This window comes from Drosophila melanogaster, chromosome 3R, assembly GCF_000001215.4.
Source record: "Drosophila melanogaster chromosome 3R".
NCBI lineage: Eukaryota > Metazoa > Arthropoda > Insecta > Diptera > Drosophilidae > Drosophila > Drosophila melanogaster.
In genome coordinates, this window is record NT_033777.3 from 4,971,231 (window position 1) to 4,986,352 (window position 15,122).

The 15,122-nt window shown below is 42.2% G+C and overlaps 1 protein-coding gene, 1 long non-coding RNA gene and 1 other non-coding gene across 3 annotated transcripts, besides 2 other annotated features; 1 reads left to right on the top strand and 2 right to left on the bottom strand.

Moving 5' to 3' along the window:
• Nucleotides 1-3,563: 3,563 nt before the first annotated feature.
• Nucleotides 3,564-3,827: a mobile genetic element.
• Nucleotides 3,828-7,784: 3,957 nt separating this feature from the next.
• Nucleotides 7,785-7,892: a mobile genetic element.
• A 2,876-nt stretch (nt 7,893-10,768) lies between these two features.
• CG14662 (uncharacterized protein) lies at nt 10,769-13,002 on the bottom strand. The gene is made up of 2 exons (NM_141253.2): nt 11,398-13,002; nt 10,769-11,163 (listed from the first exon to the last, which is right to left on the bottom strand). Exons 1-2 carry the CDS (start codon nt 12,831-12,833, stop codon nt 10,947-10,949), a joined length of 1,653 nt encoding a protein of 550 aa, NP_649510.2. The 5' UTR covers nt 12,834-13,002; the 3' UTR covers nt 10,769-10,946.
• On the top strand, nt 11,035-12,674 carry asRNA:CR43478 (antisense RNA:CR43478). The gene is made up of 2 exons (NR_048321.1): nt 11,035-11,187; nt 11,442-12,674.
• A 265-nt stretch (nt 13,003-13,267) lies between the features above and the next one.
• lncRNA:CR43424 (long non-coding RNA:CR43424) lies at nt 13,268-14,890 on the bottom strand. The gene is made up of 2 exons (NR_048322.1): nt 14,011-14,890; nt 13,268-13,912 (listed from the first exon to the last, which is right to left on the bottom strand). It is a non-coding gene; the product is annotated as a long non-coding RNA:CR43424 (long non-coding RNA).
• Nucleotides 14,891-15,122: the final 232 nt, after the last annotated feature.

Consider the following 15,122-nt stretch of genomic DNA (forward strand, 5'->3'; position numbering starts at 1 on the left):
AGAATACCTGGAGAGTAACTTTAACTATGATCCTAAGAGTTACAACACAAACAGCAGAGAGTTGTGAAGATCCGAAACGTGAAAATTCTGTTTCCACAGTGTGGTTTCTGTTTGTTCTGTTCTGTTTCTCGAAGACATAAGAATAAGAGATTTGATTGGTCCTTACAGCTACTGTGTAATTCCATTGCTCCTACTCATGTTGGCACATATATATCGAAATAATCAAGGGTTTTTGCATAACAATCCTCAAATAATGATGTGAAAAAGTAAGAAAGTCTGTTTTGGGCGATAGAGTATATGTATGTATGCCTCTGCAACCTGCAGACTAATCGCAAAGTCTTGGTATAAACTTTTGTGTGCCAAATATGTTGATTGAAGATATTGTAGCAATTAAAAATAGTATTTTTACCAAGAATTTTTTACTGTGGATTGCAGTCCACGTAGTGACGAAGCGGACCAGAAGAGTGGAAAGACGAAGTAGTCAACATCTGCTGAGATGCATTCCTAATGGTTTCTGTACTTTTAAAATTTCTGTCTAAGTACATTAATTTCGTCTAAGTACAGCAATGGGGCTAGAAAATTGTGCTATAAGTCGTTGAAAAGGCATTTTCGAATGCTTTCTATACATTTAAAACGTAGAAGATCAGGGGTCCAAACGGTAAGCATTAGTTTTTCATAACTTAGTTATATGGAGATGAATTCTGGTATTGGTATTGGTATTGGTGTTTGGTAACATGGAAACTATAATTTTTCCCTTTTAAATAATCTGTTATCAAACAAATATAACCCCCAACGAGGTAAAAACTAGTAACGATCGCACATGCAACATACAATAGTGTTGATATCAGCTTTTGTAACAAATAACGGGTCAAGGATTATAGCGTTCTCTCTTGTTTTTTTGTTTTTGTGATCTTACCTTTTTACTTGCACACTACTATGCCATACCAAGGTAATTTTAACATTTGTCCTGATCTGAGAGTCGAGGATTTCGACTCTTGTGTTCATTCTTGTTTTCTGTTACTTTTTATTCAGCCCGGAATTGCATAGTAAGAAAACTCTTGCATTATCCCTGCACCCAAGCTTATAAATTAACATACAACATTAACATATAAGGCTTATATACAAATGTTATTTATGTTGACGGCTTTAACTGTCTGGCTTGGTGGAACGATCATAAAAATATGTTCCCAAACTTATATAAAGACAGTTGCAAATTTTGTTTGCATACCAGCAACTAGCGCTGCCTCTGAAAGAGCATTTTCAGACGCTCGAAATTTATTAACAGACAAACGTTCTGGCATCTCTCTAAATTCAGAAATTATTAATAAAAATAATGTTTCTTGATAATAATATTGAGAATTAGTTAGTTTATTTATAAAATGTGAATATAATTTAAGTAATAATAAATAATAATCATATAAAAACACGAACTCAGCGTACCATAACTGCCTTTTATTGAAACTAAAACAAACATACGCAGACAAGACATTTGAATCACCCATTCGCTTTACTCGGACTTCACTTCATTTGTTTTATTTGCTTTTAAATGCACAATCATTTCCAAACGAGTCGAATTCACTTCAACACGACTGTTTCATTTGCCGGTTCGAATGGTGTTATGTAAGCCCTCTAATATAAGCTAGTGGTGGATTACACTATCCTTTTAGTGTTTTTTTTTTAAGAATTTGATAGAAATACAGTTTGGAAAAGGAAAATAACATATTTCCGAAAGAGCCGCCGTTTAGTTTTGAGGTTTGAAGAAGGAGTTGGAATAAAAATAGCCTCTCGATTCTTGTTGACATTAAAGGATCATGAAAGGAGATGCTTTAAAGGGCCGTTTTGAGTTAGCATGGACTTTTCCTCGTCAGCAGGATGTAGCCAATAGATGTAGTTAGGCATGGGTGTAACCACTCTATTCCAATTGAAAGATGGCAGACAACATTGGTTGGTTTGGTTGTTTGGTTTTCACTGGTGATTATCACCATGGATTGTCGCGGATAAATCTGCCACTTTGCGATTATTTACCTACAGAGTATTGTAGATAGCACTGATTAAAAATAGAGCTCAAGATATTGCCCAATCTGAACAATCTCTAGCAAGGTAATTAATAATAATTTCATAGCATACTTGTATGCTGTTCCAGTATATTATTTGAATATCTCCCTGCATGTATTATGCGCTCAAAATTATACCTCTATTTTTCATGTAAGCGCAGCTGCATTACTCAATAAATTACTCCTTCAATTCTAAATTAGTGGTTATTATACGAATAGGCCTTTATTTGCCTTTGAATGCGGAGAAATCAATGATTTCATCCCAATAAGAGGGGAAGTTTCGTATGGAAACTATTTATTGAAAATGTAAATGCAATTGAATTTGGACAAAACGGAGAGCGGGCATCTTATAGATTTCCCTGCCTGCCTGCTTTTAACAGGGCGCCAAGAAATCTGTGGGAGATGGGAACCAGCTCCTAATGACATGACTGCATCTGCCGCTGAAGGGAAAACTGCCTGGCGGCCGAAGGAAGTGCAGATCTATGTATATAAGTGAATTGTCTTGTTGACAATTTCGAACCCTGAGCGCTGAGTAAAAGTTAATATGCTCGTGTACGGCACTCAAGTATTTAAACATTTGCCCGCTTGTAATTCGAGCCGAATGCAAGTGCAGATACGCGCATCTGAGAGAATGCCTTTGAATTTCCGTATCTGGGCGATGCACAACGTCCTGGGAGATGGCATGTTCGGCATGCGTGCTTGTTTGTATCTTTAAGATACTTTTGCTGTTCATTCGCAGACGCTGCGCTCCACACACACTTTATTTATTGTATAAACCATTTCGTTCGTGACTTTGTTGTTTATTTTTCCTCGCATTTTGTTGCACCGCTCGTTCGACACACATAATGGATGTCTGCAGCAGTCAGCCGCTAGATACACAGAGAAATAAAATGTATCTAATGGGGGAGTTTTTGATAAGTTTGTCGTCTAAAACTTTGCCAAAATCATTCCGCATAATGATGAGTTCATAAATGGAAACGTTTTGTAGAGCTTGTTTACAGAGTAGTTTCTGGTTAATTAAGGGCTAATTAAAGTAATAATAAAATCAATGATCATATTTGATAATCTTTTCGGAATTAAATCTTCATTTACTATAAAACGATAGGCAGTGATAAGTCTGTTTTCCTAAACTGGATGATATGGTAAAAAATGTAATTTGTATACCTGCAATAACCCGTTAAGAGACAAGTAAGACTATTAGCGGTGGGTACTTGTATCATACCAGTGTACGGAACTGTGAAAACTTGGAAATTTCGAAGGCATCGCGATCGGCTTGGTAAAATGGCCAAGCAAATATGCAGGAAACTTCACTTTCCTGCACTTTGTGCTCGGCCTGCCTACTACTAATTTGTGTTTGGCACTTGGCTGTATCGCTTTTTGAAGTCTTCGCGCTGTTCGTGATGGAACCAGCCTAAAAAAACACTGAACGCATCTTCGGCTTGTGTAAATACTCCGGCGCAGCAAAAGCCGAAAACCGAGGACCGAACCCCTGGGAAGGCAAAAATAAACAAGAGAAAACGCTATTGCTGATTTCCTCGACTAAATGATACCCATTACTCAGCTATCTGACTTAGAAATTGGTGCTAGAGTGGGCGTGACCAAAATGCTTTCTGGCATATCGATGGAAATATGCAGTAAAAACATAATAACCTTTTTCAAAAGTGGGGGCGTCACATGTATCGGCAGGAAAAAAATTCAATACATTTTAAAAAAGTGTGGGCGTCTCAGTTGTCGGCGGCTTGAGGGCGTTCGAGTGGGCGTGTCTAGCTTCTTATACAAAATCTTTCGCTACATCCGCATCACTAGAATATGCAACCACAATCTCTCTTAAATGGTTTCCGAGATCTAAACGTCTATACGGACGGACGGACAGAAGGACGGACAACTTGACATGTCCAGATCGGCTCGACTAGTAATCAAGAATATATACTTTATAGCTTTTCCAACTTCCTTCTACGTGCTAACGGCCTTTTAAGGAACCAAGTATACCCTTTTACTCTACGACTAATGGGTATGAAAAAAAGAGCGCGCAACGATGCTTGAGTGTTTTCTTTATAAACAGAAAACTTAATGATGTTGATTTAGTAGAACAGACAACCCCGATCGCCTCTCTGTCGCCTGGTATTTTCATAATATGTACGGCACAATATGATTGGGTGCTTATGCTCTGCGCTCAACACTTTACACATTTTGCCCGGCCAAAGTAAACGTCAGCGGCTCCGAGCTTGGTCTCCAAACTCCAAACTCAAGTCCCCAGCTCCGCACACCCCATCACGATGTTCTTCTTCAGTCAACATGATTTGCAAGATATACAAATTCATTCAGCGCCGACGAAAACCTAAACCGAAGCTGAAGCTAAAGCCAAAGCCAAAGCCAAAGCCAAGACGGTGACGGAGACCACGACTTAGTTCTGGCCCGCATGTCTGCTTCATTAACGCGTCTTTAGAGTCTGGCTGCGATTCTCGGACCCCTGAACATATATACCCTGTCTTATCGGCGCTGGCGAAGAATGTGCACGACTCTCTGGAAGTTTGTGACAAGACGTTTGGGCTCGGCATTAGCGTGGCGAGAACTTTGGCGGTGGTCGCGGGATTAAAATTGCATTTTGGCCTTGGGTTTAGTCGCTTTTAAAATATGGATTTTATTATTTTATTTTCAAATCAAAGTTGAAGTATAGATGTAGATAAAGAGTGTTGTAACTGAAGCAGGGCCAGGTACGAAAACAGAGCACGCTGTTGTCTAATTTTTCGACTCTCCAGTTTAGCGATAGAAATTGGCAACATAATAACAAAGCGAAAGAATTCTTTTTCATTTTTATTTCTTTTTATCAGATTGGCAAGATATAGTCAAATACTACTTAGTTTTATAATATATATGGCCAATGATACATTTGGATATGAAGTAGTGCCTACGAAAAGATTTAAAAATTTGTCAACACGGTATGTGTAAGTCGATTCCCCATAGTCCCAGCAATCGCTTGTGAATTTTACAGATCTCAGGTGTAAATTGTTCCCCCCCCCCTCTCTCTCTCTCTCTACAGCATCCTTACCCGCATCAATGTTCCCGACTAAGCCTGTATGCGTCCGTGTGAGTATCTGTGTACCTGGTCGCCTTTGTGTAAGTGCACTTGGTGCCCCGCACAAGGAGAAGCGAGAATTTAGCGCCGCGACCGCAATTAGTTAGACCGCACTAAAATATGATTAGTACCCGCCTGCCCACCTCCTCCCATTAATTCCCTCTTCGGATGTCGAGTTTGTTTGCCGGGCTGAGGGTCCGCAGCAATAATGCCCACGTACTCAAATCGCCACTTGAAAAATTCCCCAAAGCCCTGGCAAAAATGGAACTGTGTTAACGAGAACTTCAAAGTGACGCCAAAGTAGCAAAAAAGGACGATGAAAAGGATAACCCCTTATCCCCTTATCATTCGAATAATATAAAGTTTTCATTAAATTACTAAATTCATTTGTTTCTGTTCAATTCAATTTCTCATACACAAAAGTATACTAGTGTGTAGTGACTATTACCGAAGACCGAGTAAGGTCTAAGTACTGCCTGTCAGGTAAGTGCAACGTATTATGGCATTTGGATGTATGGAGATATACATATATAGTATATACATATATGCAAACAGAGAAGTATGAATGAGAGTGAGGAGAATATGGCAACAAACTACTATTCACGATGCACCACCATTTTGCATGCACTGTTACGCAAGGGATCGTCATCTGTTCTTGAAATTGCAATTGAATTGTTTTCAGTGGAAGTGGGACTAAAAACTTCTTGGAAACCAGGCTTGTCCTTTGCCGACCGTCCTTCACCCAGCCACGTCAGTGGCTCGGAAATAATTTCGCATCCCCGGAAAGGCCGAGGAATTCCAGCACTTGCATTTGCCGTCTGAAAGGCCAGCCTTTGTGCCAGGAAGTTTGCCTTGGCCACCTATTGTTGGCTGCCTCCGCCTGCGAGTGACATTAGTCGTGCAATAAGCAGACAGGCCCCAGTGACACATGTTTCCCAGCCGAGGTCCGTGACTGCTCCTGCTCCGGCTCCTGCCTCTGCTCCTTTACTTTCCTTTCTCGTTCTCGTTCCGTTCCTTTTCCAGCGCCTGCTTGTTTGAGTTTCCCTCACCTTGTGGAAAACTTTGCCAGCTTGGCATGCCAGACACGTTGACAAAAGACGACAACGTTGCCAGCGACGACATAGACGAATTTATGCTAATCAGCTTTGATGCCCCGAAGCGCCGGAGCTCCAAGACCTGGATGTCAGGCCTTCTGGATTTTGGCCACGAGGGTTGCTTGGCCATTTCTTAGTAAACTGGGGCATGGCAAATTAATTTGATTGTCGAGCCTGATGAGATTACACAGACAGCCTGGCTCACCTACGGCCGAACGGGTTGGGCTCGGGATGTTTGGCACTAAATTCCGGTTCCGGTACAGCGCAATTACTAATATAGGAGCCTAGCATGTGGGCAACAATAAGAACGATTTGCCACGCTAGATAAAGATAATGTTTCTATTAAATAGCGAAACGTTCTGCCATTTTATTACAAAATTATGGGCCAGGTATGGAGGGAAGTGCATTTCTGATAGAGGAACTGGTTTTCTTTGGCAACATCTAGTAGCACCAATATTCCAAATTGGTATGCGTTAAGGACCTTCGCCCAGCTATTTCTTAGACTCACCCTCGTGGCCTGTCCCATCTGATTGCTACCTTTGCCTGTTGACTGGCAAATTATAATGAGGACTGGTGGGTGGGTGAGGAGGATGGAGGGTGGGGACCGGTGACCGGGGAAGGAGCAGATGGAATGGCGGCAGAAGACAAATTCGCAGCCGTACTACAATAGTTGCCTGGCAGCCCGGCCATCAAATCCACTCACGCACCAATTAAGTTCAATTTTCGATAGAATAACAAAACGCTCTCAGCATATCCCGACCCCATCGCCCCGGATTCCATCTGGGAATTTCACTGCCCTTGGCGGGCATGGAAATTGACATCATTTGCTGTTAAAAATGTGTCGAGGGTGCTGCGCTCGCCATTACGTGTGTGCGTATCCGATTCGCATTGGAGTTGGGCCCTGAATAAGGACGGGCGGGCATGGGGATTATCCGGCAGTGAGGACTGCATCTGTTTATGGCGAAGAGCCAGCGGGCGGCATTATAAGCACATTAAATTCTGAAGGCGCAGACGGGGCATGTCTGAAATGTTGACGACTCTCGGGCGGCGGGTCGCAAGTGGTTTTTATGCGCGTGTATTATTATTGAATACCATTAGGGGCACTCGAACGCACTCCCCACCCCACCCCCATCCGTATCCTGGCGAACGTGAGGTCCTGTTCTTGGCTCGATTCCCGAACTGTCAGCCAGCTCAAAGTCAAATCAATCCGGAAGGGGGCGGGAAAACTTGAAGGTCTGCGTCTGGTCTCAAGGCGGTCGCGTTTACTGCGACTGCGTTTAGTGGTTTAATTTTTATTTTTATGGTGCAGTTTAATGGCAGCTCTTCCAAATGTCTTCCCGTATGACAAGCACACACCGGGGGAAATTGTACTGTACGTTAAGGGATGTGTAATTTATATGAGACATGTGACTGCATATCGAAAAAAAAAAAAACGTTTTCATATTTAAGCATGAAAAGGTTTTTATTCTATTTTACCCGTTACCCATAGAGTTAAAGGGTATACTAGATTCGTTGAATTATAAATAAATTATGTGTATTATGGTGTATTTATGTATTTGCCGATCGGGCCATGTCCGTCCGTTCGTCTGTTCGACTGTTCGACTGTCTGTCCGTCTGTCCGTATGAATGTTGATCTAGGGGAGCTATCAAATCTAGAAAGATTAGATTACGTATGCCGATCCTGCAGACGTAGACTCAGCACACGCATGCTTATCAACGTTGCCACGCCCAGTTGTTATTTTAATTTTATTTTGTCCAAAAATATCACGCCCCTCAAATTTGGTATTTGTGGTTAATTGATAAATTGTTATCAATTATTATATTCTTATTATTATTCCTACCTTCTTGACATTCGATTCGGATAGTTTAGATGGTTTTGTCGTCATTTACCCCGACAATATCCCATAGATTTTGAAATCAAAGACATGTCTAATCATTGCTAGTTTCTCTCAGTGGAGGTGTAAGGCGAGCGGGTATGGTAAGAAGTTGCCTTTCAAGTGCGGCCCCGGCACAATGTGTTTTTTATGGGCTTCTGGGGCTCCGTTTTATGTTTCATCATTTGAGTGCACCTCGTTTGTTGCGGGTCTTAAGCAGCCTCTCCTCATGCGCCGAGTACTTTTCTGGCCTTTGTCATTAATGCCAGTTTTTCCCGTCCTGCCCCATAATTGCTACATTTTGTGTGCTGTTTCTGCTCGGGCTCATTAGTCGCAACTCAAATCAACTCAGCCGAGCCGAACTGAGCGGCGATGAAATGAAGTGAGGTCTCAAGGATACGGATGCGAGCGTGTCTGATCAGGGCTGAATAGATTTGTGTGCGGATTTCATATTCATAAGGCGCATTCGTTCGTCGGACTAATTAAACTTTTGCCGCCGTTTCTGGGAACCATCCAACTGTTTAAACATTCCCCAGGCAGACAGAACACACTCCATGAATGGCTAATTAGTTGCTGGGAGACAAAACCGACTCCAGCATCGCATCGGGGGGAAATTGCCTAATCATGATTTTTGCATAATTTTTTAAAAGCTTCTCCGCCCGCCAACCGCAGTTCAAAAGGGCTTTCAACCCTTGAAGGCCTCGAAATGAAAGTGGTTTCCGTCCGAGAAAGTCCTTTGTCTGCCCGTCAAAGCCGTGTGGCATTATTATTATTAATCAGAATCCCTGTCTCGAGCCCGGCTTAAGCCGATACCGATCCGTAACCGAATCAGACAGGCTGCAGAATTTACAAAAATTAATTTATGACACGCCGCGGCACATTTTCCATTTTCCGAGCGCATACAAAACGTGCTATGATTTTTATCCGCACCCAAGCTGCTCTTCCGCCCTCCCGTCGTACCTATTATTTTTAATCCATTAAACAAATGCCACGTTACGAGGCCGTCGGTTCGTGTCCGTTATCGGCGGGGAAATGGAAAATGGGAAACGGAAAACGGGCAGAAGGGTCTTTGATTTCCTCGCCAGAGTCATGGGGCTTCGCTGCGAGGGTAGATACACTCGTATCAGTCTGGAGCAACGCCTTCGCTTTGCGCCATGCAATCGGAGAGTTTTCCTAGTTTTCCCTGTTTTTCCGAATCTCTTCACGCTGAGTTATCTTGTTCGGCGTGATGGAAAGGTACGAACCGCCTAATGGCATTTGTGGCAAATCATTAATATCAATCGGGACAGATACTCGCACAGTATCGATCCATTTGCCCGCATGTGGGATTGTCCAGATGCATTCGGCTGTGACTTCGTCTAGGGTTTCCCTCGTCTCGCACTTGAGATAATGGGAATCCAGGTCTCCTCTTATTGCCACCAGTGAAGTGTGCAGAGGGGTAGCCTCTTCTGGGAACGTAAGATTCTCGACATGTAAGTTATTTAATCGAAATAGTTTTCATCGGTAATCTGAGAATTATGTCGTGCATGAAAGCATACACATTTGTTTTATTTATTTTTTTATTATAACCATTTTGAAGTTGTTGTTTAAATAATAATATTGTTTTAGGGTAGAGGCCTTGCAACAAAGGGATTGAAAAGCTTACCAAAGCGAACTTATGTTCGGATTTGCCACGATCTTCAGCAAGTATTAGATATTCTGAGCTTTCAAAGATATTTCTTCGGAATGCTGAGCCTTTTCTTAGCTTCCCCTCTGACTCACCGCTAGTCAGTTCCGGTTTCCACACACAACAGTCTGGATATCAAAGCATTTTCCTCGGATTTAAAGCTCATAACGATTCACAGCTCAGTGACCAAGGAGCTCTGAAAAGCAGGAGCACAAAGCCACTCTGCGGCACTTCCTTCCCCTTACCCTTCCCCTCCGCCTGCTTCCCCTCACCATTGTGTACCGCTCATAGTACAGTATATCGTACAGACCTCCCCAAAGCCGCCCGCCCTCCCCGGAGCGAAAAAATACTGGCGAACAAAGCAATTTTGTGGAATTACAAGAGCGTCTCTAATTGTTAAGTAAGCATAATGTGTGCAACATATGGCCGAGAGACTTGGCCGGACTTTGACAGGGCCCCCGACTCCCCTCCCCTTTGGTTCTGGGGATGGGATGTGCCTGGGAAATTGTGGCAGCGACAGCCTGCAGGGCACCAAAAAACAAATATCCAAACTGGAACGAGGGGCACAAATAAATTGGCAAAGCGCTCGCAAAAAAGATCTTAGCGCTTGTGTGTGTATTAAATGACATGTCAGCCATAAAAAGCGCTTGCAAAAATATTTTATTGTGCATGTGGCAAGTCAACAAACTGTGCACTACGAGTGTATCTCCGGGTCCGTGGAAGGGCAAGTGCCGGGATGAAAGCTGTTTCCACAATGGGGCGCATTCAGATGGAGTTTTTGCGCCAACTGGGGCTCATTAAAGCTAAATAAAAGCATTGAACTGTGCAAACTTCCACAGAATCCAGACATGGGGCCCAGTTCTATAACAAGATGCAAAGCAGAACAAGCGAGTATAATTGGGTATGTCATCATGCCGCACTTAGAGACTTAGACTTACTCATATCTCCTGCCGTTCAAACTCGGTTTACTTTTCGCTTTTATTGGAACTTAATTCGTTACACATCTAGCAGTGATTTTAATTGTATTTCATTTTAACATCAATCTTAAACATTCATTTGGTGGATTAATCCCCCACAATTTCTCGCAAAAGGAATGTGTTGAATACATCGTGTCTGAATATTGTTTTCGAACTCGTACGTACATTTATATCTTTATTGTACACGTCGTTGGGCGAAATATGTCTACGGAAGTTCCTCGTACAGTTCACAGCTCTCGTATACGTTGCAATTCCTTGCCGGAAGTGGTAATGGATAATCGCTGGAGGGCGGAACAGAAGGAGCCCTGTCCCTGGGCGGGCGGATATACTTGTTCGACTCCGTGGGGCGGTGATTTGCTTGCTCCAGGTAACGGTGATAGGCGGTGACGTACTCGTTGTTGTCAATAGTAGCAATCGGACCTCTGCGAAGACGGAAAGGTGAGTGGGTATGTGTCAATTTTCAAAATATTAAATATATTGATTTTAAGAAAGGAACTATTTAAAGGGATATTTTAAAAAGATCTCACATCGTAAACCTAATTTAAATGATTATAATCATTCCGACATTGGAGGAAACGTAGTATTTGGCGAAACAATGAATTAGATAACGTATCATAAAAAAGTGCTGCCACTTATGTGCTCTTTAAAAGACCTACCCCACTTGCTCATACGGGTCCTTCTCAAATCTTCCCTGAATCAGTCCTATCGTATTCGACTCCCGCCGCTTATTGCCTCGCAACCAGGATGGATTCAGGCGCAGGGTTCCGAAGACGATGAGCATGCCGAGGAAGCTGCCGATGAAGAGGAGACCCACTCCCAAGCCAATGACCAGTCCGCTGTGGTCCTCGAACCAGGAGACCTGTGCAGAGACCACACATCGCATGGTATGGTGGGAACAACAGTTGGATGCGGAGGTAAAGTTCTCGCCTAATATCACACAGAAGAATGTGGGAGTGGTGCAAGTCGATTCGCAGATCTCCACCAGTAAACCATCCTGGCACGACGATTTTCCCAGATCTGCAGATGCAACCGTATCGGTGGTAATTCTGGAGCACTCTAGATCCTGGCAAAGTTCCTCTTCGCATTTTGGCGATGGTGTTGTTAATATCGTTGTTTCTGTCATAGATGTACTTTCTTCTTTGGGTGTTGTTGTACTTTGTGTTGATGGTGGTGAAATTTCTATGGAAGTAGTAGGTCCTAGTGTAGTGGTGCCCACTACTTCTGGAGCCATCGCTCTCTTCGCTAGGATAGTAGATATCTCTTCAGCGTTAGTAGTTGTCTCAGGAGAGAACGCGGATACGTCCAACTGATGTTCATAGTTGCCCGTCTTTTGAGCTCCACCCAAGTCCAAATAGTGCAACAATTTGAGTCTTGGCCTCACGATTTCCCACTCGATGTTGCCCAACCCACAGTTCCTTAGAAGTAGTTGTTCCAACGCGGGCAGATTGTCAAAGGACTCTTTAATAAGGCTTTTGTCCAAGTGTGTGCCACTCAGATCTAAATATTTCAACTGTGGGAAATTCCGGGATCCCAAAAAATCACACACTGAATACGATATTGCCGCGGCTAGTGACTGGTGGATTTCCGCACTGACTAACGATTCAGCCACAGCTGAGAGGAATCCAAATGGCCTGAAGTGATTATTTTCATTGACTAGAGTAAAGTTCTGAAGCTTTTGAAGACCTTCCAGGGCAGATTCAGTCAAGTTTTCCAATTGCACATTAATGAGCTGCAGGCTTGTTATGTTCACAGTGCTTTCCTGATTAAAAGCTGCGTCGTTGATATGAACTATGGTGCAGTTCTCGATGACAAGGCTATGCAATGCAATTCCTCCGGAGAAAAATCCCCGGCGCAGTGTGTTATTTTCAAATCCATAGCCAGATATAATGAGCGATGTGTCATTGCCCAGATGCGTGGAATCCTCACTATTATCGGAGAAGTCCACATTGACCAGGATCAGCAGAAGCGCAAAGGAGAAGACTGCCGGCAGGATGATATATTTAAGCCATCGCATCCGACGAGGTTGGTAGAGCCGTTCCGGTTTCTTTGTCTTTTCCTCAATGACCAAATCGAAGGACTTGGACTTGAACATAGTATGGGTCTATGTTTCCAGTGGTGTGGAGTGCTCGCACCTGCTGTGCCAAAATCAAACTGACTGCCATTTGCATAATTTCATTAGGCGAATTAGTTCCGCCTATTATCTGATAATGGTTTATTCCCAAGTGATAAGATTGCCATCGATACGGAATAAAATTGGATAAGCGCGATGTGCTCTATTTTCCGAACGCAGAGTCATTGAAATGGGCTGTTTTCAAAATTCTAGTTGCTCAAGTTTTACTAATTAAATCGAATAATTATACATTCAAGTGCCCATAAACGAATTAAATTAAGAAATATCACAATATTGACGGCATAACAAATGGTAAAGAACTTGTTTGATAATGTAATTCTGGGTGGTTAAGTTCCAGTAATTCAATTGTATATATAGATTATACTTTCCATATCTATGTCAATAAATATATTAAATTAATGAAGGACTGCTTATTGCCAGTATAAAAAGGATTGGTTGAAAAAGATATATATTCCGTTAAAGATTTTACTGTGCCTATGGATTTACGGATTTAATCAGTTCACATATACTTTCAAATTCACGTATGAAGCCTTCATCTTGACAGCAGAATCAGCGACTTGTATTCAAATGTATCCGAGGTTTTTGGAATGAGAACCCTTCGGCTTGAAGCATTTCGTGTTTAGCATTTAACTTGTCGTTAGGGTAAATTTATAAGCGACTTCCACTGCCGTTTTCCCCGGCAGCTACCATTCCATAACCCACCCCCAGACCGTTCTGGGTTCCCTGTTCCGGCAACGATATCGCCATCGTAATCGACGGAGGACGGCATGGTCTGCTCTGGTCTGGCCTGGCCTGGCCGCGCTGTATTATCTCCCTCGGAGGGCTTTTGTTTGCCGGCGACGCCGACTGCATTTCATTGAGCGTAATTCCGTTGCTAATGATTTTTGGCACACGTAGCGCTACTTTCGAAATTAATGCGCTATAAAACATCAACGTAAGACCCGCCAAGACACTGAGAAATGGGCGCTGGGCGGATTGGCCTGCCTGTGCCGGCCGACGCAAAATTAAATGAAACTCTTGTTTCAATTGCTTTTTCACAGCTGGTATACACGGAAAACAAAGAGTTAGAGACAATTGAATTTCGCTTCATTGTTCGCAACGTACTTTTTTGATTTTCCGTCTGAATGTATCTACTTACATGTAAATTAAATGTATAATTGCCATATATTGGTAGTGTACAAATTAATCCATATAGAGAAACTGAAAGTATTCTCTGATACAGTCAAAATACAACTAGATTACGTCATCCGTTTCTTCTAAAATATAAAGTTTCAAGATTTGTTCAGAAGTACTGATCAGATGTAATTTCCTAATCAGGATCGGCGACTGTCTGTCATTGTATCCTTCTGCATTCCATTCGTATGTCCGTTTGTCTGTTCATTAGTCCGTCCGTTTGTCCGCCCGTAACTCCGTCCCTGTGTCCTTTTTTTCCGTCCGTTTTCCTGATAAATACTTTTTAAGGAATCCAGCTTACCCTTTTGCACTACAGGTAGCGTGAATAAAAATAAAATAAAAGAGCTAATTTTAAATTAAAATAAAAACAAAAACATCTCTTTGTGTTTATATTTTCCCACTGTGCAGCACAAACACCCCTTTTGCCCACTTAAGCTTGCCACGTTTTCCCTTACTTATAACAGAACTTACAAACATGCGTTTGGTTTTCGTGGGTTGAGTTTGGTGCTCTCCGTTTACTTTTGCGGTTTTGTTCAGCGCTGCATATATTTCCATATTAATTCCCCTGATTATGGGGAATCGTCATCGTCTGCGTTCTGTTCCCTGACGGTTTTGCCCAAATCCAAATCCAAATCCAAATCCAAATCCAAATGCGAATGCGAATATCTGAATGCAGACCACAATTCGACGATGATGTTTCTGTTTCAGAATAATCTAAATCGGCATTATTTATGCATTCAGTTCTTGCATTCATCACAACCACTTAGCGGTTCCACTTCAACGAACCCACAGATACACAATACATACATATTCATTTATGTATGTATGTACATACCGTCGTGTATATAATTAGTATGCATAGAAGATACATACGTATGCATTTTAATGGACCACAATTCCCTCGGCCAAAAGAGTGCTCCGATAATAAATATTAATTTTAATAAATGCTGATGCAGGTCAGCTGATTTCAAACGACCCTTTGTGTCACGGGGCAATGACTTTTGCTCAGTATATGTAGTATTCAATTTTCAATTTTCCGAAAATGGTATTACAATTACAATTTTTTAAATATTAGAT